At 45.4% G+C, this 26,523-nt stretch overlaps 1 protein-coding gene across 1 annotated transcript in view; it reads right to left on the reverse strand.

Moving 5' to 3' along the window:
• Vps20 (vacuolar protein sorting 20) overlaps positions 1-8,069 on the reverse strand; it is an 81,356-nt gene extending 73,287 nt beyond the window's left edge. The window contains exons 1-4 of the mRNA XM_037431527.2: positions 7,789-8,069; positions 7,624-7,733; positions 7,480-7,567; positions 7,340-7,426 (exon numbers count right to left, since the gene is read on the reverse strand). Coding sequence (XP_037287424.2) covers positions 7,340-7,426; positions 7,480-7,567; positions 7,624-7,733; positions 7,789-7,917 — 414 coding nt within the window. The 5' untranslated portion in view covers positions 7,918-8,069. The remainder of the gene's footprint in view (positions 1-7,339; positions 7,427-7,479; positions 7,568-7,623; positions 7,734-7,788) is intronic.
• Positions 8,070-26,523: the final 18,454 nt, after the last annotated feature.

Raw genomic sequence — 26,523 nt, forward strand, 5'->3', positions numbered from 1 at the left:
AACTATAACATGTGCCGCGAGATCACAGCATTAGGTAGAAACCCTACAGAACACCTTGCGTGCTTAAGGTGTATTGTACTGTGGTCGCCACGGAGGAAGGTGGTCGTCATGGTGGTCGCTGACTGCCATTATGGCTAAATGATTGTAGCCATAATGATGTGATAGATGGATGGATGAATGGATTGATATGGCTGTACCCTTTAAATTGGGTGGCGGCTAGCGCCACCTAGCCTAACCAACGCGAATATGGCGACACAGCGCATGACCTCTGAAATTGCCGCTGCGCGCCCGTCATTGCGCGTTTGCCATCTCGGAGACTATGCACAGCGTCACCATTTTACAGTAACTGTGTTCATTATTTATATATTATTTGCTGTGAGCTCTAAAAAAACTACCCTCTAAAGTTGTAAAAACATGAAGTAAATGTTTTTTTGCAAATAAATATTTTTGTTTTCAGAAACTAAATTGCGTTGTGTTGAGGAAGAAGTCGTGGACTCGTTGTTGCATAAACTACTCGGGAGATCCACAGAACACCTACCAGTTTGGAGATCCACAAATGTCACTGCCATCATCATCAATAGCAAGTTCGTGGCGGCCTTGGTGCATGTGTCGCGCATGTGAACATTGTTGCGTCTCTTAATTGCTCAGTATCGCACCTGTACACTCGCAACTGTCCAAGATGTTTGGTTTCGTGATGATAATTAAATATTAATAGTCCCGTAAGTGCATGTAAGTACATCAATCCGAAGGATACGGGCAATTTTGACCCTCACAGGTGGTACCGGGTGTTCTGGAAGGATAACACACACTGCGGCCAGTATCACGCTCAAGTGATTAAGCTTTATGGTAAGTCCGCGCCTCTTGTATTCCCAATACGAAAACGAAGAGGAGGAAGCAGTCATTCTGAAGTTATTTACTGGTCATATTTTCTTAGGCACTGAGGATGATGCAAAGAATGCAACAGAAAAACAACCATCCATTCCGCAGACTCGATTGCGACTCCTCCAATAGCTGCAGTTCAAATGGAGTGGACAATGAGTCGTTTGAAAAGTAAGTTACAATTGGTCACTCTGCAGCTGATATGCTACTTGCAGCGTAATTATTACCGACAGCCAAGTTTGGCTATCGTTGACATTGCGGCTGATGTGCTACTGTGGCGCTATTATAATCGACAGCCAATTTTGCTCTGCTTGTGGTGCCATGTCACACATGAATCACCAATGCTCTGATATACTCCCCGCCCCCTTAGCAAATATATCAGAGCATCGCTGCTCCACTACTGCGTGGGCGCCGGAACGTCGTATTGAAGGCGGTAGTAAAGTTGCAATATGCTGAAGAGCTATTTTATTTTATTCTATCATAGTATCAGCGCAGCTTAGTCACAATTTTTTGTACAATTGACTGGTTTAAAATTATTTTTGCTTGTGCGGATATACGCCCTGTTTGTGCTTGTGAACTTGCAGTGAAATTTGTGTGTTGGGTTGTCTGCAGTTGTAAGAAACACGACGTCAAGCTGCTGTTAAGCAGAAGACAAAGCACGTCAGCAACCGTTTTAAGAAGCAGCAGGGAGGCCTGCTGTTTGCTGATGCTGAAAAAAAGAACAGAGAAAGAGCTTCTGAAAGAAGTGAATATATATGCTGAGGGCTCAAAATACAAAATTATTAGAAAAAATAAGCCTACTGGAAAGTGCCCTTCGCAGCAAAAATTTCCAAACAGGTTTATCATTTCTTCATAAGCTGTTGTAACGCACTGCTGCTAGGGTTGTATGCAGCAGCAAGTTGCCCTATTCTTATAGCGTACAATTTTGCTGAAAAGCAGAATGCAATGTAAGCTCATGGGTGGCAGGGATGCATGCATGCTTTTCTAATCACTTGAAAATGGGCTTTTAAAACTTTCACAGTGTGGTGGATATTAAAAAGAACACCACTTGGTCAAAATTTCTTGAGCCCTCCACTAGGCATCCCCTATAATCACACCATGGTTTTGAGACGTGACATGCAACGTATCATTACACTTTAATTGCATATCTCAGCTGCATGCTATGTTTATCATATATTTGACCATGCACACCTAGGATGTTATCGTTCATTTCTGCACACTCTACTTTTTCATTGCAGCAAAGAACCTTGTCGTTTGCGGGTGTTGCAGCCAAAAGCCTCAAAAATAGAAACGACTTGCACCTTTGCCACCACTATGTGCTGCCACACTGGAACCACCACAGCGACCACGGACAGTCCTGAAGTAGCCCACTCAAGTGTGAGGGAGACTGCACCGCTTATCAATTATGTGCCCACTGACAGAGAGGTATCATTAAACTCTAGTATGCTTTGTCTTGAAGATATATTGCTTTGCTTTAATGAGAGAGAGAGAGAAATAACGTTTATTTCACCCGTCTAGAATGACGGGGGAGGAGGCTTCAGCCTTTGCCCCCAATCATCCCCCAAGCCATCGGCCGGAATCCCTTGGGACTCGGCGGCGGTCAGGGCGAGACCGATGACTTGATGCTGTTCTTCGGCGTCACGGCTGTGTAATAAGGCCTCCCAGGATTCTACGTTTCTACTTGGATCATTGTAGGATGGGCAGGTCCATACCATGTGCGCTAAACCCGCAGTGCTGTTGCAGTGCGCACATCTGGAGCTGAACACTTCCGGGTGCCATTTACTGTACAGGTGAGGGTTTGGAAACACCCCGGTTTGCAATTTTTGCCACAGAATTTCCTCCTTTTTGCTCAGCTGTTTAGCTGCCTCTGGATAAATCTTACGGTGGAGTTTATAGTGTGCGGTGATTTCCTGAAACGTTCGTAGTTCGTCCCTTGTGGAGAAGGGCTGCTCGCGCGAAGGCGGCGGGTCAGCGTCGATCGACCGGAAGGTGAGCCCTCGGGCGATCGCGTGCGCCTTCTCATTCCCCTTCAGACCTTCATGGGCCGGGGACCATACTAGTGAGATTAGCTCTGCGGGTACTGGTCCTTGTCTTAGAATTTGACGGCTGTAGCAGAGATCCTGCCCATATCGTAGTTTTTAATGGCTGACTTAGAGTCGCTAACAATCACTCGAGTGCCTTTGTCACGGACGGCCATTTTTGGCGACACCGCGTCACGGCAATTAACGGGCGCCGTACTCCCCCACTGACCGTGAGAATGGCGAGCGCATGAAGGGGAGCCGAGAAGTGCAGAATGGGGTGCGCTTCTTAGAACGTCGCCGCCGACGGTTGATCCTTTTGTAACTGCGGCGCCGTCTGCAAGGTCGTAGAAGGGCGCGGTATACCCCGAACAAAGATTAGACTACGAGACGCACCGGCTGAGAGCCAAACGGTTGACCGTTCCCACGGGGAAAAGCGTGGGAAACGCTCTGGTGGCCAAGCCGTATGACAACAACCCGACAGGTTGTCACTCTCGCTAGTTGAGGGCCCTCTCCCAATTAAAAAGAGGTGGGGTCAAAATATTTTGGGGGCAAAGTTTCCATCAATTAAACGCACATGATTGGACCCATGCAGAGGTCTCTTGTCCCCAAGGAAGAGAGCGAGGAGACACGAGGGGGATTTAAGCGCAGGATTTTGCCCTGCTAGGCAGACTAGTCGCTGACCAACATGGTGTAGAAACCGATCAACAAGCATCTCTTCTAGAAGTTTTTAGTGTGGCTCTGTATCGGCTGGCCACCTAAACTTAGCCGTTTGTGTAGTTGTGACGCGATATTAACGTCTGCAACGTAGACATCGGGACTTCGCCTCGAGTTAGCTCAACCTGCTCGAAGTCACCTGCAAGCACTACTCCCGGAGCCACCAGCGTTGCAACACCGCCGACATCGCAGTCGTGCCAGAACTCTCTTCGACTTCTCGCATCCGATCGTCGGGGATGCAACGCTGCCGGTCATCACACGTATGCCTTCACCTGTTTATATCTTCGAACTTTCTCCCCCGTAGTCTATTGGTGTTAGTTTGTGTAGTTTGTAGTAGTTCTCTCGCGTAAGCTGATTTATTGTTTTTATATGTATTTTAGTTGTATCAAGTGTTGATGTATTTTGTTAGTTGTATTGAAGAGTTGTATTAGATCCCGTGTACTGCAATATCACTAGAGTAAAGTTTGTTGTTTGTTTTGTTTTCTCACGTCTCTGATCTCTTCACTGTCTCTGCTTGCGTACGGAACGAACCAACCTGCTGTCATTCCCGTCGCCGACTTCGCGCTGGCGACGCTAGAGTGGCAGCTTGTAACAGCCTTTTTGAGCTATTGCCAAAGCAATCGCAAGTTCTTCTGCCTCTGTGGTGGTTGTGTTTTTAGAGATGCAGCACGAGACCAGGTCCCCGTTCTCGCGAACCACTACCGCTGTGTGTGCTCCCTTTCTTTCGTATTCTGCAGCGTCCGTGTAAAGCACGCCAGATCGACCTTCTAGTTTCGCCTGCAGGGCTACCGCTCTAGCTTTGCGCCTGCCTTCATGAAACACCGGATGCATGTTTTTCGGCAGCGGTATAATTTTCAGTCTTGCCCTAGTTGATTTAGGTATGCTAGCGGTCTGCCTGGAACACTCCGTGGGCTCGAACCCCAAGCGCTCCATGATTTTCCTCCCGGTTCTACTTCTCAGAAGTCTTTGGTGCTGTGACATCATGGCGGCTTCTATTAGTTCATCTAAAGTGTTGGAGACACCCAGCCCAAGAAGTTTAACCGTAGAGGTGTTCGGGGGAAGCCCTAGCGCAGTCTTGTTGCCTTTCCTTATAATGGCTTCAATTTTATCTTTTTCTGCTCTACTTAATTTAAGATAAGGGGCAATGTATAGTACACGGCTTATCACGAAAGCTTGAACTAATCTTAAAAGATTGGCTTCCTTCATCCCCGTATTCTTGTTAGAAATGCGCTTAAGCAGGCGGCACGTCTGGTTAGCACTAGCTTTGAGTCTCCGGATAGTTTCGGTGTTTTTTCCATTTGCTTGTATGTGAATCCCTAGAATTCTAATACTGTCTACGGTTGGAATAGCATTACCATTCACTCGCAAAGCGACGTCACAACCCCTTCCGAGAGGATTGTTTGTTTTCCTTTTTTGCAATGGTAGAAAAAGAGCCTCTGATTTTTCTGCTGAGCATTTTAACCCTAGTGGTTCGAGATATTGTTCGATGGTATCTATAGCCACCTGAAGTGCGCTTTCAATATGTCCGTCACTACCCCTGTTTATCCACAGCGTCACATCGTCTGCGTATATTGTGTGGTGCAGATTTTCGATTCCTTCCAACTTCTCAGGAAGTCTAATCATCGCTATATTAAAAAGAGTCAGAGAGAGTACAGACCCTTGTGGCGTCCCTTTATTCCCCAATTTAATGTTTTCGAGCGACTGCCCTCCCATGCCGATAGTGGCTGTACGATTTGAGAGAAAGCCCCTCACGTAGTTGTATGTCTTGACGCCTACGTTTAGCGCACTAAGGTTCTTAAGTAAGGCTTCATGTTTGACATTGTCAAATGCCTTGGAGACGTCCAGACCCACAATTACTTTGGTGTCAACAGTCTTTTTGTCTATTATCTCCTTCTTTAGCTGTAGCATAATATCGCACGTCGATAGGTGGGATCTGAAGCCTATCATAGTATCAGGGTACAGGTTTTCATCTTCCATGAACCTAGTCAGTCTTGTTTGGATGACGTGCTCCCTGCTTTAATGAGAAAATGTGCATTGACAAACTAATGTGTGCACATCATCTTTGACTTGTTTTATAGGTGCATCGGAGCAAAGGAATTGCCATTCCCAAGAGGTTGTAGAATCACCCCATGGGCTTGAAAAGACAGACCCGTTTTGTTCGTGAGGTGGCCGTTGCCATTTTTTATACAGCAGGCCTAGTCGGTAGAAGTGTTACTGGCGCAGCCTCCTATCGGTCTAAAGGGGAGGCGAAATCTCCCTTGGAGAAAGAAACATATGCTGTGTTTTCAGGTAGGTGAAATTTTGCAATCTAACCAAAATTCATAGAAGTTCGTGGCTCCATTTTTGCACGTAATCAGCCGAGGTTTCACTGCCAACTTGTTTTATAATTACTTACTAAAGCTTCAAGTGTAGCTTTTGCCTACTGGAGCTGGGTACTTTTATACAAGAATCCATAAACTAATTTTAAACAATATTAGAAAGGCAGACTGGTAGCACTCCTACTTATTTCCTTGTCATATTGACTCCTCTATTTAGAGTGCACATAATTATCGCTTAATAAGTGCCTGTACCTTACTTTGTTTTTGATCATGCAGATTTCTTCAACCATTTTTTTTTTTTAAGTTCACCGTTCTGATTGTAGAGGTTGAGCAAATGAAGAAGCTCCTCAATAAAGCTTTGGCAAACAAAATTAATGACTTTATGAAATCAAAAGATTAACCAAGGAACGGCCCATCAAATAAAATATTTTGTTTGATTTCTGTGTTCATATTTCTGTCCTGCTTGCTCTGATGTAACGGTGCACCTGCCAGTTGGCTAAGCACCGATTCGCTTGTGGGCCTATCAGAGTAGAATGCTACACTTATAGGCTGGTACACCAGTAGTGGTACCCTGATAGACTGATACACTTATAGACTGATATATTCATAGACTGATACACTCATAGACTGATGCACCTATAGACTGATACACCTATAAACTGATACAACTGTCAATAACCTGATAGCCTATCAGTTTTTCTATCAGTATTTTTGCTAGGGTCGCCATTAGGGGTCACTTGTCTTGTAACGGTGCAGAAGAGGTATTCTGTCTTAAGCGGACGTGTAATGACTGCTGCTCGTGCTTTTTGCAAAAGTGTGGCTGTTTCGTTTTTTCTGACACTTGCACAACAGTGCGTGTTGACAGAGGTCAGGGGGTTTGCATACCAAGCGGCACGTGTTGTGTACGCCTATCTTGGTGCTGGTGTTCTCAAAAACGAAAGAGCTGCAAGTTTGCACTATTTCATCTGCTTGAGCTGTCCATTCACTGCGGCAACAGCATGCGGCAAAAGTTAGCGATGCACTGAATGGGGTGAAAGCCAGCGTTTTTTTTTTTATTTTACAAATACTGCAGGCCCTGTTCGGGCCCAAGCAGGAGTGGGTAACAAATGTCAGTGACAAAACAGAATATAAAAATATAAGAATATACAATACTAGGTACGAAAATAAGAAAATTCTCAACATCAGGAAAAATATAAATAATGCTTAGCAATAATGGCATTCATACCGAAATAAAAAAAATCTTAGCACTAATGAGGAACATAATATATTGCATATTAAAAACCAAGTGTTAGGTCATTGACGAGATGGGCGAACGACTGTGCCGTGTCCTTCAAACAATGTACAAGAAAAACTCATGAAGTCTGGCTTTCAATCGGGATAGAAGAAAAGTTCAAGAGGAGCACTTGCCTCGTGCAGCTTCTTCAATGACTCGTTGCCGACCTTGAGTCCCTCTACAACTTGGATTTCAATTTGGGCGAACTCGATATCATGGACCTGCGCGAAAGAACCGAAGGTGCTGACCACGACAAACGTGCATCATCACTCACCATTTTCTCTAGGTTGGTTAGCTGGCCGTCAGTCTTTTCCAGCACCTTTTCCATGAAGCGCTTTTTCCTGAGGAGCAGCTTCGCTTTCCTAAACATAACGGCGATTTTCAGACACGCGGCTCAATAATGTACGAGAGCACTTACTCTTTGCGTCCATCGTTGAGCAGCCTTCGAGCGAGCTGACGCTCGTTCTCCAAGTTAAAGAGGATCTTCTTCTGGTACTGCTTGATCTTGTCCCTCTGCTGTTTCAGTTGCTGCACGGGGAAGACGAATGAGTACGCACTGCAGTCGATCGTTTAGCTAGCTTACCAGGATGGCCTTGTCTTGTTCCGTCACGCGACTCACTTTCTTGTGCTTCGCGAACAGGATACCCATCTTATTCAGAGAAGTTTCTGAACGCAGCACTCGCACCCATCTCCACACCTCAACAACAGTCATGCACGTTTACAACTTTTACAACAACGTTTACAAACAACTTTGCGTAGGCATGTTTTCAACCAAGGCTTTATCAACCAACGCCTCCTAGAAAAACGTCGCTCTTCTATTCAATTGAGAGTCTTTGGCCAGCACTTAATCTCGGAGGCCATGCCTTTTTTCTTGTGTTGTGACCGGCCGCCACATGAGACCGCTCACCTCCGTACCGCTGTCACGTGACATTATCGTACCGTACACGGAGGAAGGAAAAAGGTGATCACGACCAATGCCTCCTCTAGGAAGATGCCTGCCGCATAAGAAAAAAAACAGCTGCCACACCCTTTCTCTCTTTCAATTTGAAAATGTTCTCGGTTGCTAGCGTCACCTGTGGCAGACGGTGCAACGGCATGATGATAGTTATAGCGCGAGAACAAAACGACGACACAGAGACTTCTTGTCTCTGTGTCGTCGTTTTGTTCTCGCGCTATAACTCTCGTCATGCCATACCAACTAGCCCAAGCTGCCACGCTTCTAAGGTGCAACGGCGCAACACTTTGCATAGCCTCCAAAACAGTGGTGCAAAATTGCAGACCTTGAACAACTCTTGACTGACGCGCTCCTATGGGCAGCAGACGAAGAACACTTAGCTGGTACAACGCCTCCTCTATAAGATGCCTGCCGCATGAGAAGAAAAACGGCTTCCACACCCTTTTCCTCCTTTATTTTAAAATGTTCTTGGTCGCTAGCGACACTTGTGGCGGACGGTGCAACAACGCAACACTTTGCATAGCCTCTGAAACAGTGGTGCACAGTTGTAGGTCTCAAACAACTTTCGACTGACGCGCCCCTAGGGGCCGCAGATGAAAAACGCTCAGCTAGTACCGCCCGTCGCCGTGATATTGAATGAATGGATGGATATGGCTGTACCCTTTAGATTGGGCGGTGGCTAGCGCCACCAAGCCGTAATACTTAATGACACCAAAATTATATTTTTTTTCCTTAAAAAGTGAGTTTGAGGATTCGTACTTTGCAGTGAAGAGTTTAATTTTCACTCGTGCCTTGACTTTATCCACTAATCAGATAACCTCCTTCTAGTTAAGTCTACTTGCTTAAAGTCTATTTTGCCCTCCCGGTCCCTAAACCCCAGTGCTTTGAAAAACTCTGCGCCATCATCCTGAGCTATAGGGTGAAGCCCTTTACAGAAGATTATCAAGTGTTCGGCAGTTTCTTCTTCCTCTCCACACGCACTGCATACTGTGTCTACCCCTTCGTATTTGGCCCGATATGTCTTGGTTCGCAGTACTCCCGTCCTTGCCTCAAACAGTAGAGAACTACCCCGAGTATTATCATAGATCCTTTCTTTGGCAATTTTCTGCTTAAAAGTTCGATAGATCTCTAGTGCGGACTTCTTAATCATGCCCATTTTCCACATGCCAGTCTCCGTTTCCTTCACTTTCTTCTTAACCGATAGATCTTTTTGGTTTGGCCACCCGCTGTTTTCTAAGTATTTACCAGTCAACTTCCTGGTTCGCTTCCTCCATTTTGTATCGACATTCTTCATGACAAGTAGCTGAAAACCTTCCTAGCCCAACGCTCCTCCTTCATTTCTCTCAATCGCTTCTCAAATTTTATCTTGCTGCTAGCTTCCCTGCCCTCAAATGATGTCCATCCCATATCACCTTGTACTCCCTGATTTGGTGTATTCCCGTGAGCTCCTAAAGCAAGCCTACCTATTCCACGTTGCTTAATTTCTAATCTTGCTTGAACTTCTGATCTCATGCACAAGACCGCATTGCCGAACGTCAGCCTAGGAACCATGACCGATTTCCATATTCCTCTCACAACATCATACTTATTGTAATTCCACGGTGCCCTATTTTTCATCACTGCTGCATTCCTGTTACCTTTAGTCGTCATGTATGTTTCGTGTTCCCTCAGGTACTCGGTCCCATTGCTTATCCATACACCCAGATACTTGTATTTATCTGTTATCTCAAGCGTGACCTCCTGTATCCTAAGCTCACTACCTTCGTTGTCATTGAAAATCATGACTGCAGATTTTTCCTTACTGAATCTAAAATCTAACCTATCTCCCTCATTACCGCAGATGTCCATCAATCTCTGCAAATCTTCCTTGTTGTTGGCCATTAGCACTATATCATCTGCATACGTTAATGCTGGTAGTGCCTGATCAATAAGTTTTCCTTGTTTGACTAAAGAGAGGTTGAAGCCCAGCCCACTTTCTTCTAATTTTGCCTCTAATCCTTGTAGGTACATCATGAATAATAAGGGTGACAGGGGGCACCCCTTCCTAAACCCCCATTTTACCTCTGCAGGCTTGGATACCTGTTTTTCCTACTTTATAACTACCTTGTTACCTTTATAGCTACCCTTTAAAAGATTAGTGACTACATGTTCTACGCCTAGTGTGTCCAGTATTCCCCACAATTCCTCTTGAACCACGCTATCGTACGCTCCCTTGATATCCAAGAATGCTAGCCACAGGGGCCTGTGTTCCTTTTCTGCTATTTCGATGCACTGCGTAAGTGAGAACAGATTATCTTCCAACCTCTTGTGTTTCCGAAACCCATTCTGCAATTCCCCCAGCACCCCCTCGTCTTCTATCCATGCTTGCAGTCTTTCCTTTATAATCTGCATCGCCAGCCTGTAGACCACTGATGTCACTGTTATAGGACGGTAGTTGTTTATGTCAGCTTTGTCCCCCTTTCCTTTATAGATCATGCTCATCCTGCTAAGTTTCCATCCATCGGGAACTTCACCATCGATTATTATTTTGCTCACTGCCTCTCTCAAAGCCCGCTTAGACTTCGGACCTAATGTCTTTATCAGCCTAATTGAAATGTCATCTGGGCCTGTTGATGTACTAATAGGAACCCTTTTATCAGCCCTTTCCCACTCTCGTTGTGAAAATGGAGCCATTGCACCACTTGATTCGTCCTTGTCTATTGTGGTGCATAAAGTACTTCTTTGTTGAAATTTTTCTATCACCCTTGTTCTTATATATTCAATAGCTTCGTCCCCTTCTAGCCTGGCACCTTGGGCTGTAGTTATAAAACTCTGCTCTAGGCTCGTTTCATTTCTTAGGGAGTTTAGATGATTCCAAAATTTCGCAGCTACCTTTCTATCTTTTTTATGTACTTCTGCCAGCCACTGAGCTCCCTTTCTTCTAATCTTTTCATTAATCAGAAGGGATGCAGCCCTTCTACAGCTTAGAAAAGTTTCCCATTTTCTTTCAACATCATCTGTCGGTTCACCCCGCTGCTTAGCATGTCTGTGTTCCCTAGAGGCTTCCTGGCGTTTTGCTATGGCTCTCTTAACTTCCTCATCCCACCAACTTTTGGGTTTGTGTCTTTTTTTCCGGGGTAACTTGTTACGCGTCTTAGCAAGCTCTAGCTCAAAGAGTCTAGTTAGATTCGTGTATGTCCACACTGTCTTATTATCCTCCATGATTACATTCTCAATTTGTTTAGTGGCTATTTCAATTTGCCTTTCTGAATAAAAATTTTCCTATAGTTGCTCATCTTGTCTCCTTCCCACTTTCACTGCTCTTCCAAAACTTAGCTTGATACGTTTGTGATCACTACCCAGACTTCTGGAGCCACCTTCATCTATGTGCATTCCCCTGAGCTTATCATACATCCTATGTGACATCAGTGCATAATCTATCGTCGACTGCAGCCTTCCTACCTCCCATGTTATTTGCCCTTCACACTTCTCGGTACTGTTGCAAATGATCAAATCAAGCCTTTCACACATATCCATGATAATTTTGCCTGTCGGGTCGGTATACCCATCTATATCTTCTATGTGCACATTCATGTCTCCTAGTATAATTATCTCGCACTCTCTTCCTAACTCCTGAATGTCCTTTGATACACACTCTACCATTTCCTGGTTTTCCTCTCTGGCCTTTGCTCCCGTCCACAAGTACACGAAACCAAGGAGTGTCATTTGACCTGCCACTTTCCCTTTTAGCCATAAATGTTCCTTGCACTCCTGCTTGACCCTTTGCCAGTCTGTACTTTTATGAATGAATGCCCCAATACCTCCCCCCTTTCTGCTGCCTTCTGTTCTATTACAATATTCGGAGGTTGTTCCATGTCCCTGAGATGTGTTTCTACAAAACCGTATACCATCGGCCTCTCTTCCCTTAGATGTTCTTCTATCTCTTCCCACTTCAGCCTGTTCCTACCACCCTGCATGTTAATATACCCTATGTCTGAATGGGCTCGGCGCTCGTGGCTACGTCTATTTATACCCCGGACTCTACCTATCTTAGACATTGGTGCCACTTTGGAATCGTATCTGTCCATAACACCTGTCGAAGAGTCTCCCTGGTTGTTTTCCTCGTTACTAGCTATCCTGCACCCCGAAGGGCTCGCTTGCCCCCCAAAAAAGCTACTGCGCGCCCTGCAAGTCGCCAACCCACCTCGTGATCTAGCCGCCCATCAAAGTGAATTCTGTCTCGTTGAAAACCGCCCCACCTATGCACCTCTCTGTTTATTTCCACCAAATTAAACCCTTTCTCTCGACTCAACCGCCATATCTCTTGGTTTGCGTTGACAACCGCTCTTTGCAGGTTGCTATCATGCACCGGTACCTCCGGTATCGTGCATATCACTACCTGTACCTTAGGAGAAGTGGCGCGCATGTCATTGACGCCTTTCGCCAGTGTGGCTGCTAGTCCTGCTGTATCTTCATTTAAGACATCATTTAAACCACCTGAAATTATCACGAGGTTTCGTCTATCAGCTGTAGTTTTGAGTTTTGCGCTCGCTTGCCTCATGACTGCTTCCAGCTTGCGTCCTGGGAACGCCCCTACTGCAACCCTCTTGTCACCTCTTACCCTCTCTTTTATGGCTTCTCTGCATCGGTTTAAATTCGAGTCCCCGGCGATTATCACATGCTGTAACTTTTCAGCTGGAGCGTCCTGCACCTGGGGGCTACTTGCACCTGTGACGCCGGCTGCTTTGTTCCCCCACTGCCCCACCACTACCTCGCTGAAGCTGGGCCTTGCGACAGTTGAACCAGCTAAACCTGTTTTTTTCCTAACTTGCTTGCTCTTCCTTCTCCACCGTTCTGGTTACCGGTTCTCTACTGTTCTCTCCGTAGGCCGCTTCTTTGTTCAGCTTCGCTAGTGCTTCCTCGGTGGACTTCAGTCTTTCTCCCATTGCCCTCGTTTTCTCTTGTTCTGTCGCCAACGCAGTCTCGAGTTCATCGATTCTCACCAGCAGTTCACTTTGGGCAATCATCATTTTCTCCATTTTTTTCTCGACCTCACATTGCCTACACTTCGCGTCAGCCTCTTCTCCATCCGCTTCTACGCTTGGGTCCACTTTCAAACCCACTCCACATCCTGAACACTTTACAGTCTTTTTAGCCATGTCTTTTTGACACCAATTGTCCCTATACTCGATAATTACTAAACTCGAGCCGTGCACTACGAAAAAAAAAAGAAGAAGGTCTAAGCTCTACTACAAAAATTTGCGTGTTATATGTACGCGCACCTCCCCCACGGGGTGGCAACAATCAGCAAAAATATTAGTCTCGGTCGCGAGCGCCACCGCGCGGCGCTTGCTCAAAACTGAAGGCAGGCCATCTCCGCTGGGAGCGCGAGCCATTCCCCAGGCATTGTTTAGAGGAGGCATTGGCTGGTGCCTAGAGGTGTGCGCCGACTGGTCGGCGCGCCGCCACCGAAAGTTTTCGCCACGCCACCGACGCGAACTGATCGGCGCGCCGCCGCCGCCGACGTTTTTCATCGGCGCGCCATTTATGCGTCAGTTCTGACTTTTCACAGATTTGTCTTCTTTTTCATCTTGATTCATAGCTTCGTTTCACATTTTATGTGACCAGTAAAAATCAGGCTTCTTAGTTATCTTCATCCAGCTTCAGAGACCGAGAGTAGCACTATGAACAGCGGCACAAGTTCGGCGGCCGCTGCATGAAATGACATATTGAACAAATTGACAAAAAAAATGTAACAGTTACAGTAAAGCATAGACACTGCCATCTTAGAAGCATTGTTTGTTGTTTTTTGTGTCGTAATTAGCTAGGATTATTGCCAAATCACCCGATTAACAGAATTTCAACAGAATAAATACCAAGCCATCATGACCACGAAAATTCATAAACTCAAAAGAGACTATGTGCCCAAACCCGCGTTCCCTGATATAGTTCCTTATCACTACAACACCACCACCCAGGAAACCACTAATGGTACAAACGAGCACACATCTAGGAACACACCCTGTGACACTGTGGTTGTAAACTTATCGGACACGAGCTTGTCATCTGACGAAGAAAAACAGCTATCTAAGGGACTAAGCTCCGGCCCGACCACAAAATTTTTCGACGAATTTCACTTGCTTCGAGACCTTGACAACTTCGCTCGAAGCTTAAGGTTGCGCGAATATTTCTTGGACAGGCCTTCTAACCACGAAACAATTCACCGTCGTAAATGAAATGATTGGACACCGAACAGTAATCGAGACAAGTGCTTGGACCTTTATATCACCGCAGTACAGAAAGATATTGTACACGAATACCACAGACAAAACGGAAACCGAGAAAACTTGACAAAATCTGAAAAAATAGGTATGAAAAATTTGGCATCTAGGACAGACATAACAATAAAACCCACTGACAAAGGAGGGGCAATTGTAGTCCTTAATTCAGCCAACTACTTACAAGAAGCATACCGCCAACTAGACGACTCAAGATTTTACGAACGCCTCCCAGGTGATCCAACAGACGAATACAAACGTATCGTATCAACAGAACTAAAGAAACTGTTGGATACAGAAAAGATAACTAACACTGACCACAAACTGAGTCGAGCAGCATACTCTCGTCCAGGTCGCTTCTACATCCTCCCAAAAATTCATAAACCCGGTAACCCAGGTCGACCAATCATATCAGGCACCGGTACAATAACTGAACCCATATCAGGGTACGTGGACAAACTAATAAGCCACATTCCATGCACCCTCGCGTCGTACATAAAAAACACCACACATTTTTTTCGAGACATTGCAAGTCTGTGTGTGCCGAAAAACTCGTACTTGGTTACTCTTGATGTCTCTTCATTATATACAAATATTCTTCACGATGACGGCATAGCTGCATTACAAAACATGTACACAAACCATAGACAATCTAACACCCCAGATTTCTCTGCCATTGCAACTTTGATGAGGTCCTCGAATTAAATTCATTCGAGTTTAACCAAGACTATTTTCGACAAATCAGCGGGACCGCTATGGGCACCAAAATGGCACCTAATTATGCCAACATATTTATGGGAAAGCTAGAATCTGAATTTCTTGCACAACGTTTCTTGAAACCAATGTTATACAGAAGATACCTAGACGACATCTTTCTCATTTGGACCCACAGCGAGGACAAACTTCTCAGCTTTATCGACACTTACAATGCTGTACATCCGAACATACACTTCACACACACATACTCGCAAGTAACCGTAAATTTTCTTGATGTTACCATAACGATATAAGAAGAGAAGCTCTCTACAACCCTATATCGCAAACCAACGGATCGACAACAATACCTCCATTACCAAAGCGATCACCCATGCCACTGTAAAAACAGTATTCCATACAGCCTGACTCACCGGTTTAAGCGAATCTGCTCTAGAGACGCTGACTTTGACACGAGTTCACAGAGGCTAAAACTTATGCTTGAGAAACAAAAATACCCCCACATGTAATTAATGACGCTGTTCAAAAAGCAAGAAAACTAAAGCGTGAAGACTTACTTATGAAGCGACCACCACAAGAAGACCCACAACGAACAAACCTCTGCTTGACTTACAGCACAAACTTCCCCAATGTAAAGAAAATCCTTAAACGACATTACAACATTCTGGAACAAAGTGAACGTCTGAAACGCGCATTTCCATCCGCTCCAGGCGTCGTTTACCGACTACTACGTAACCTCAAAGACACCCTTGTCCACTCCCACATTAACACATCACCCCCCAATAATTCATGCCGCCCTTGTTTATAGCCACGATGTCTTGTATGTAAGGCGATGCGAGAAACGCACAAAGCAACCAGCACACAATCCAAGTTTTCGATTAACATACGAGGAAACCTAACATGCGATTCCTCTAATGTGGTATACCTACTCGAATGCAACGTGTGTGGTATGCAGTACATCGGACAAACAGAAACACCATTTAAGATTCGCTTCAATAATCACAGAGCCCATGCGAAATCAGCCCCAAGTCTACCTCTATCAAAACATCTCAATCTTCTCGACCATGCATTCGACAAACTATCAGTAACGCTCTTAGAGACGGGATTCAAATCAAATCAAGAACGTGAACAACGAGAGTCATACCTTAGCCACCGATTTAACGCCCTCGATAGAAGAATAAATGAGAATCCTGGTACACTTGCAGCATATAAAGCATGAGAAAACAATAACGGCAATAATGAAAATAGTAACTTAGTTCACGGCACTGCAGCTGCGAAGGGCACTGGACAACCCAAAAAGAATTCCAAGTGTAACTACTCTTCCTAAGTGCCGCTGTCGTCTGTTTTCTGTTTTATTTTACTACCCAATCAATTGTGCCATGCATGACATGCCCAACAGCAACCCTGTGCACAGCCGGGAGGCCCCCACTACACGCGTAATCCAGAAGCGGGCATGGAATTCGCATTGCGCCCGCTTACCTGCCTCTGCCGCAATACGGGGCACCCCTCTTTTTACAACGAAATGTTGACGGGGCGCCGAGTAGTTAAAGGCTTAGAACTTCCTAAAATGCCCACTTACCAACCTCTGCCACAATACGCGGCACCCCTCTTTCTACGACGAAATGTTGACGGGACTCCGAGTTGTTAAAGGCTTAGAACTTCCTAAAAAAGTTCTTTTTTGCCCCACACTGAACCGCCAGTGCCAGGAGGCGCCGTCTGGTCGAGAGGAATGCGTTAGTGAAAGGAAGCATACAAAGACCGCTGACATCAGAAAGGTGAAGGGGAGAGAGATGAAGGGGGAAGTGGAAGGAAAAGTGGAAGGTGGTGCCTGAGGAGAGTCCACCGTATATAATTTTTCTCTTCTTTTTCTCTTTTTTCTTCTTTTTATTTTCTTTCTCTTTTTTTCTTTTTTTTCTTTTCTTTTTCTTCTCTTTTTTTCTGTCTTTTTTCCTCTTTCCTTGCCCTCTGATTTGAGATTGTATGAAGCAGAGCACCAACAAACTGTACCTTTAATCCTGATGAAGGCCAGACTCTAGGCCGAAACGTCGAAATAAACCACGTTGTGACCGCTCACGGAGGATCTACTGGACTATATATATAAATATATAAATATATATATATATATATATATATATATATATATATATCCCGAAACTGTTGGGAAATAAATATATTTATCCTTGTTGACAACGCTCCCGTTGTGCCATATCCCATACCTTCACTATATATATATATATATATATATATATATATATATATATATATATATATATATATATATATATGCCAGAATAACCCGCTCGTTTCCGGCGGCTCTCCGTCACTCCTTTCTAGTTCCTCTCCTTCTTCTGCTTCTTGTTGTCTGTTGCTACCTCGTTCGCCCATTTGTCTCGTTTTTTTTTTTGGAGGGTCTTCAAACTGTGAGGGTGACCCTCTGCTACGGGAACTTGTACCATTTCACTTACATCCTCCGAAGAAGGCTGGTTCACCAGCCGAAACTGTTAGGATCAAATAAATATTTTATTGTTTTGTTTCCTATACTGCACTATTCTCGAAGTTCATAACTATATATATATATATATATATATATATATATATATATATATATATATATATATATATATATATTGTGAGCGCGACAAGGGAATGACTCTTTATTCTCTTTGTAATCATCATCACCTGTACATCTTCTTCATCTAAGAATATCATCACCAGCGTGGTTGAGCTCGAACCTGGCCGAATAAACCGGTTCCTCACAAGTGGTGGATTGAGCTTTTCGTTCCCTCAAGTCCTCTCGCCCGTTCTCGCTGGAGCTCCACTCGGGTCATCGCATACAACCCCCTGCCATGGCGGCCCAAGAAAACCCTGGCCCATCCAACGTCGCCGTCTTACTGCAGCCATTCATTGCCATTCAATGCCTCTGCCACACCTGTGTCGGCGACAATAAGCAATGACTTAACACCTGATCAAACTGAAGGTTTACTCGCCCTGTTAAATAGACACCGTTCTCTATTTGACGTGAACTCGCCCGCCCTAAGCATGACTACCACCGCTACTCACAGCATCCAGACTGACGGCTCTCGTATTGTACATCGGCGTCCATATCGCGTGTCTCAGGCAGAACGCAAGATGATCAAGGAAAACGTCTCAGACATGCTACGACGCAACATCATACGTCCTTCCTCGAGTCCCTGGTCATCCCCAGTTATTCTCGTTCAAAAGAAAGATGGGACAGTGCGTTTCTGCGTCGATTACCGTGCGCTAAACAAAATAACGCGCAAGGATGTTTATCCCCTCCCTCGGATCGACCATGCACTGGATTCATTACAGGGCGCAGAGTATTTTTCCAGCCTCGACCTTAGGTCAGGCTACTGGCAGATACCAATGTCGGAGTCTGATAAAGAGAAGACCGCCTTTTCAACACCAGATGGGTTGTACGAGTTCAATGTGATGCCTTTTGGACTCTGTAATGCGCCCGCCACCTTCGAACGCGTGATAGACGGCGTATTGCGTGGTTTGAAATGGAAAACATGTCTGTGCTATCTCGATGACATAGTAGTGTTTTCATCCACGTTCTCGCAGCATCTACAACGTCTTGACGAAGTCCTCACATGCCTTGCAAAAGCCGGTCTACAGCTTAACGCCAAGAAATGTACCTTTGCTAGCAAGACAATCAAGGTTCTCGGCCACCTTGTCAGCAAAGAAGGAATTCGGCCCGACCCCGAGAAGCTTGCCGCTGTCCTCGATTTTCCTCGTCCACTACGTCAGAAGGACCTGCGCAGCTTTCTTGGGTTATCTTCTTACTTCCGGCGCTTCATACGTGGTTTCGCGGAACTTGCGTCTCCGCTCCATCAACTCCTCGCAAAGAACGTCCCCTTCATTTGGTCCGAAGACTGCGAAAGCGCTTTCACGGCATTGAAGCAAGCCCTCACGTCGGATCCGGTACTGTGCCACTTCGATTCCACCGCACCCACCATCCTTCACACCGACGCAAGTAGTCATGGTCTCGGTGCGGTACTCTTGCAGCGTGACAAAAACTCACGCGAACGCGTCGTTGCTTACGCAAGTCGTGCTCTTACCGCTCCAGAAAAGAACTACACTATCACCGAGCAGGAGTGCCTTGCTGTTGTTTGGGCAGTGCAAAGATTCCGACCATATCTTCACGGCCGTCATTTTACCGTCGTGACCGACCATAACGCCCTATGCTGGCTTTCATCGCTGAAAAACTTATCGGGTCGCCTTGGTCGCTGGGCGCTTCGCTTACAGGAGTATGATTTCGATGTCGCCTACAGATCTGGGAAGAAGCATCAAGATGCTGATGCTCTATCGCGCTGTACTTTGCCCAGCGGAAGCAATTCACCATCGATACTCCAAAACAACAGCACCTCTCCAATCGCAGCGCTAAGTTCATCACCTGCCACCCTATCCGTCCTTGTTTCACAACAACGTGTCGACCCATACTGCCGCACCATTGTTGACCGCTTGACCGGCTCTACTACTCCTCCAAACGCCAGACTCCGTCGACAACTTAAACAATTTAAGCTTGTCGGTGATGCTTTATGTCGCTACATTTACCACATCGATGGCAACAAGTGGGTACCCGTCACCCCACGTTCTCTGCAACGTGAAGTTCTGGAAGCCTTTCATGATGATCCAACCGCTGCTCATCTAGGCTACCACAAGACTTACGACAAAATACGAAGTCGTTGTTTTTGGCCTGGCCTCCCTTCAGCCGTCGCTAAGTACGTCGCCTCCTGTGTCCATTGCCAACGGCGAAAACGACCGACAACTGCTCCGGCTAGCTTAATGCAACCTCTTCCTTGTCCCGCCTCACCTTTTGAAGTCGTTGGAATCGACTTGTATGGCCCTCTCCCTATATCATCCAATGGGAATCGCTGGATTGTCACGGCAGTCGACCACCTTACCCGCTACGCAGAAACAGCTTCTATACCATCTGGGACTGCCACTGAGATCGCCGATTTCTTTCTTCACCACATCTTTTTGCGTCATGGAGCTCCACGCATTCTCCTCAGTGATCGTGGCAAAGTCTTCCTATCTTCCCTTGTCGAGCAAGTTTTGCGTGCCCCGAACACTGTTCACAAGACCACTTCTAGCTACCACCCGCAGACCAACGGATTGACTGAACGGTTTCATCGGACCTTATCGGACATGATCGCCATGTACATTCATCCCAACCACACGAACTGGGATGCAATTCTACCCTTCGTGACATTCGCCTATAATACGGCTGCTCAACGCACTACCGGGTTTTCTCCATTCTTTCTCGTCCATGGTCGCTCGCCGAGTTTCGCTCTGGATGTCTCTTTCCTTTCGGCCCCTGCACCCTCGACGGCTCCTTTCTCTGAAGAATTCCTATCTCGTCTCGCACACTGCCGTCACCAGGCCCGTGTTAACACCGGCCTCTCTCAAGACACTCGAAAATCTCGCTACGACTCGTCTCGCCGTGTTGTGAGTTTTTCCCCTGGTGACGAAATTCTTCTATGGACTCCACTACGCATCCCCGGCCTATGCGACAAATTCATCAGTCGCTTCATTGGGCCATACACGGTGGTCGAACAGACATCTCCTGTCAATTACCGCGTTTCTCCTCTTAGCGCTAGTCCTGATCATCGTTGCCGAGGAACAGAGATAGTGCACGTATCTCGTTTAAAGCCTTATGCGCGACGCATTTCATAATACTGTCAAGCGACCAGGCGGCCGCTTCCACCGCGCGGGGGAATTAGTGTGAGCGCGACAAGCGAATGACTCTTTATTCTCTTTGTAATCATCATCACCTGTACATCTTTTCTTCATCTAAGAATATCATCACCAGCGTGATTGAGCTCGAGCCTGGCCGAATAAACCGGTTCCTCACAATATATATATATATATATATATATATATATATATATATATATATATATATATATATATATATATATATATATATATATATATATATATATATATATATATATATATATATATATATATATATATATATATATATATATATATATATATATATATATATTATAGCTTTCAACATACAAAAACAAGTTTTCCCACTGTCTCTAAATATTAATATTAAAGAGAAACTTGACATTACATGCAATTTCCGCGACAGGCACATGCGCGCTGATAGCACTAAATACAATAAGTACCATATGAATTGGCTGCTGTAAATACCTGTGCTATTTTGAAATTTGGTGATACTATGCTGGTACATACATTCGCCCACGCTTGTAATTTGGTCATAGTGCGGAATGCTGTAATATAAAATGTTTGTCAGCAGAAAGTCTGAGAACCATACCTTGACAGAGTCGCGTTTTTTTAAAAAGTCTGTTACCTGTCCCGAGTTTCGAATCAGGTAAGGTGCATTCATGGTTCATCCTTCATCAAGTCTTCCTGCAAAACACTGCAAGAAAAACTTGTCTTCATTGTATGCTCTGGTGTTAGTGCACATGTACGTGTTATCCTACATAAGCTGTCTTTCGACAATACCTCATCAGTTGCAATACAGCGCCTGTATTTGCGTCTTTTTAGGTGGGCATGATTATGTTGTATTGTATGCTGCTTCCTCAAAAATAAAATAATGACTAGGTCGTTAGCTCCCTGGTGCAAAAAAAAACAAAACAAGATGCAACATTTTTTTCGTCAGTACTCCTCTCTCCACCCCCCCCCCTCCGAACACACACGCACACGAGAGCTATAAGCGTCCAAGAAGAAAAAGGGGCTGTTTACGGTTGCGCACCTGTCATTGCTTCTCTATGTTTCGGTGTGAGGGGGTTTATCGGAGCAGCGAGGATATAATGTACGACAGGAATCAAAGGTGAACATTCGACATAAGCCTGTCTGTTTTGGATAGAAACTGAATGAATGAGAACTCCAACCAAAATATATTTAGGGGAAAAAAAACAGATGTTTTGAAGCTGGTCCGGCTTCTTCATCAGGGGGAGAGATTGTCTTCAAAACGTCGTTTTTTTTAATATGTTTTGGTTGGACTTATCTCATTACTTCAATGTGCGAATAGAAGTGGGGTGGTGGTAAAGGAAAGGATGGCCCCAGTGGCTTTCGCAATACTTCATTAGGCAAAATATCTTCTCTTTTCATCTTGCTGTGTAATCTCCTATAGCCTTCTCATGACTCTCGGCTAAGCTTTGTTTTGTGCTCGGTAGCTCAGGGTGAGGTGAGTTTCCGCGAACCTTACCTGCCTTCCAAACCAGTTACTGCATGCAAGTTTCCCCTGAATGGATGAATCTGTGGTTGAAGAACAAGAAAAAGACGCTATCTTTCCTTGCGAGAGCAGGGCTCAGTGGGTTGAAGGAAGGGGGGGGGGAAGTGGAGAAAAGAGTTTAGAAGTAGGAAGGAGGAGAAGGTTTGGAAGAACGTGACGGCCATGGCTGCCAGAGCAGAAAGAGAATAGGGGCCGTTGGCAGGGCAGTCCGAGTCGTATGACTTGGACATGTGGAGCTTCAACCACGTACGCGCATACCTATGGCCATTCCCACAAGAAAAAAACTCCTAGATCGCCTTTCTTGGGCTAGAATACAGAAAGCTTGCTAAACGAGAAAACTGAAATATATAAACAACCGATAATCCAACCACCAATTGTCACCACAGCTGCGGAAGGAAGGAAAAACGTAATCCGTGACCTCGGCATCAGTGGCTACACAGAGGCATTTATTCGCAGAACACTGTGTATAAGAAAAGACACGGGAAACACGACACCAATGGCACTGCAACGCCCCATGTCGACCCAACTTGAGCGCAGGGAACAGGGAACGGAGCACAATGGCAGAACACTGCGGGGACAGCCTGTCGTAGGCTGTCCCCACTTGGCAGCAGGGACAGCCTACGACAGGGACGCTTATTGCTGTTGTTTTCCCAGGTGTTCGAGGCGTACAGTGGCTGACTATCAACGTTGATAGCGGAGCGTGCTGCATCCAGCGCCTTGCGGGAGTGCCGCGCCGACCGACCGGCTACTTTTTTGCGCCCGGCACCATACCACGTGGCATCGGCCACCCCTGGCCCTTCAAAAAGACAGCTGCAACGCCTCCCTCGATCACTTGGCAGCAGGGACAGCCTACGACAGGGACGCTTATTGCTGTTGTTTTCCCAGGTGTTCGAGGCGTACAGTGGCTGACTATCGGCGTTGATAGCGGAGCGTGCTGCATCCAGCGCCTTGCGGGAGTGCCGCGCCGACCGACCGGCTACTTTTTTGCGCCCGGCACCATACCACGTGGCATCGGCCACCCCTGGCCCTTCAAAAAGACAGCTGCAACGCCTCCCTCGATCACTTGGCAGCAGGGACAGCCTACGACAGGGACGCTTATTGCTGTTGTTTTCCCAGGTGTTCGAGGCGTACAGTGGCTGACTATCGGCGTTGATAGCGGAGCGTGCTGCATCCAGCGCCTTGCGGGAGTGCCGCGCCGACCGACCGGCTACTTTTTTGCGCCCGGCACCATACCACGTGGCACCGCGGCCACCCCTGGCCCTTCAAAAAGACAGCTGCAACGCCTCCCTCGATCACTTGGCAGCAGGGACAGCCTACGACAGGGACGCTTATTGCTGTTGTTTTCCCAGGTTAGGCATTTGCCCTCCTGTTTTGTATAGTTCATTCGCTATCCTAGCGCTGTCTCTGTTGCCTATTTTTCAAAGTTCGTACTTGTTTTGCCCACTGTTGAATCTGTAACTTGCCCTTTAATCATGGGTACTGAGTTCGCGGACTTCAAACGCGACATTCGGAAAGAAATCAGAGAGTTAAACAAAAGCCTTGAATACATGGACAAAGACTACGAAAACATAAAACAAGAGTGCGCTGAAATTAGAAAGGAAAACGCTGCTCTCAGAACGTCCCAAGAGGCAATGCAATGTGAGATAGACCGTTTGAGAAAGTTGGTGCACGAAAATTCCACGCGCCTAACTACTCAGGATCAATACTCTCGAAACAAAAATATAGAAATTAAAGGGATCCCACGTACCCCTAATGAAAACCTTGTGCAATTGCTTGCCAAAGTTGGTGACGCCTTGGGGGAGCCAATAAGTGAACAAGACATAGAAATATGCCACCGTTTGCCAGCGAGGAGTGCCACTTCGCAAAGTAACACGGCACCAGACCCAGGTGTTGCAAAGAACAACGAGGTACGCCCTCATGCAAGCGCTGTTCCCGATCGGGGTAGCAAAGCAGGCAGTGACGCCCCCCTGAACGAAAACATCGTGGTTGTTTTCAATCGCCGAGCTAAGAGGGATGCCATCGTTAAGAAAGCAAGGAGAACTCGATTCACAGCTGAGGAACTGGGTTTCACAACTAAACAGTCTGTTTTCGTAAATGAGCACCTTTGTCCCCAACTGAAAAAATTGCTGGGTATGACGATTGCTCGGAAACGGGAAATGAACTGGCGCTTTCGCGTGGGCAAGTGGTGGCAAAATATTTGCGCGTGAAACGGAAACATCTCGTGCAGTTCAAATCACATGTGAAGCTGACTTGCACAAAATGCACGCGGCCACTTCAAGCAGCCGCGGGGCATCTAGCATGCCGTAGGCTTATCTGATTAGCACTTTTCGTTTTTTCGGCGCGACCTTTTTTTTTTCTTTTTTTTCCGTTTGTTAAGATGGCGATATTACCACGTGATGTCAATATACCTTACCCTAGTGGATATTGCAGTATCATGCACTTAAATGCTCGCTCAGCTCGCAACAAGCACGATGATATAACTACGTTTCTCGACGAATTCTCGTTTAAATTCGACATCATCATGATTTCTGAAACTTGGTACACGTGCAATGACGAGGTACTATGCTTGCCAACGTATAAATCGTTCTTTCTAAACAGGCCCTCTCGTCGAGGGGGAGGTGTTTTGCAACTAATTGCTGACCACTTAGTTTGCAGCCTTCTCTCAGAATTTTCAGCGATTACACCAGACTATGAGGCATTATCACTAGCATGTCACAAGTATGTATATGTGGTAGTTTGTCGTCCACCTGACGGAAAAACAGAAGCGTTTTTTCAACTTCTTGAAGATCTGCTTACGTATGCGTGCACTAACAAGTTGCACATTATCATGAGGGGCGACTGCAATATAAACCTTTTACAGCAAACTGAAACCACTCGTAACTTCCAACTACTACTTGATTCCTTTGCGTGTGCTAATATTATTACTGAACCTACACGTGTCACTTTAGATACTGAAAGCCTTATCGACTTACTTATTACAAATGACATAAGTGATTCAACCGTATCTGGAACTGTTATTGCCGATATTAGTGATCACTACCCTATATACATGTTTCAATATCGCAACGAGTATCTTAATCGTGCAAAAGTATCAACTCCAGAATCATACAAAATACAGGACATTAGTAACAAAACATTAGACACTTTTAGGCGTGAAATTGCGCAGATTTGTTGGGATCCTGTCTATAAATCAGTTAACGCTAACGAGGCGTATGAAATATTCATGTGCCTATTAAGAAAAACTTACCATAAGTGTTTTAAATATAAAACTGTCGAAACCCTGAAGAAAGGTCGGAGACAATGGATGACGCGAGAATGTCTGGAAATGATTAAGAAGAAAAATCTACTGTACGCGAAATTCGTGAAAACAAGACACCATAACGATCTTTCGGAATTCAAGCGGTATAGAAATTTTGTAACGAAGCACCAGAGAAAAACTAAGGATGCGTACTATGAAGCTCTCTTCAAGAGGGTCAGCACTCGTGGTGACGTGCTTTGACGAGAAATAAATAAGTTTCTAAATAGAAGTTGCTCTCGAGACAACGCACTTGAGTTAAACATAGATAACAAGATAGTAAAGGGTCAAGATCTTGCTAATAAATTTAACGTGTACTTCACAACGCTGGTGTCCTCTGATTTATCAAACCCTTCTCGTGCCTGTAATAGTGATTACAGGGACTTTCTAGGTGTGCCAAACATGAGCACTGCATATTTTTTGAACACAACTCCTGAAGAAGTACTGTCTGTATTTATGTCACTAAAGAACACTACTGCTCGGGACATAGATGACCTACAAATTAGACCTATTAAAGCAGCACTTGATCTTTTGTTACCTGTTCTTACCCATCTGTTTAATATCTGCTTATCCACGGGAGTTTTCCCAGAAAAAATGAAGCATGCGAGAGTTAGTGTCCTATACAAATCTGGTGACCGAAACATCTTTTCTAATTATCGTCCGATCTCGATACTTCCTGTTATATCTAAAGGGCTAGAGAAAATAATATATCAACGTGTCAATCTTTTTGTGAAAAGTACTCTATATTATCACCGCATCAATTTGGCTTCCGACGGGGCATGTCCACGGAACTAGCTCTCCTCACACAAAAAGAACGCATACTTAACTCATTTGAAAAGAAACTGTTAACATTGGGTGTT

Source organism: Rhipicephalus microplus, chromosome 7 (assembly GCF_043290135.1).
Source record: "Rhipicephalus microplus isolate Deutch F79 chromosome 7, USDA_Rmic, whole genome shotgun sequence".
In the NCBI taxonomy this organism is placed as follows: domain Eukaryota; kingdom Metazoa; phylum Arthropoda; class Arachnida; order Ixodida; family Ixodidae; genus Rhipicephalus; species Rhipicephalus microplus.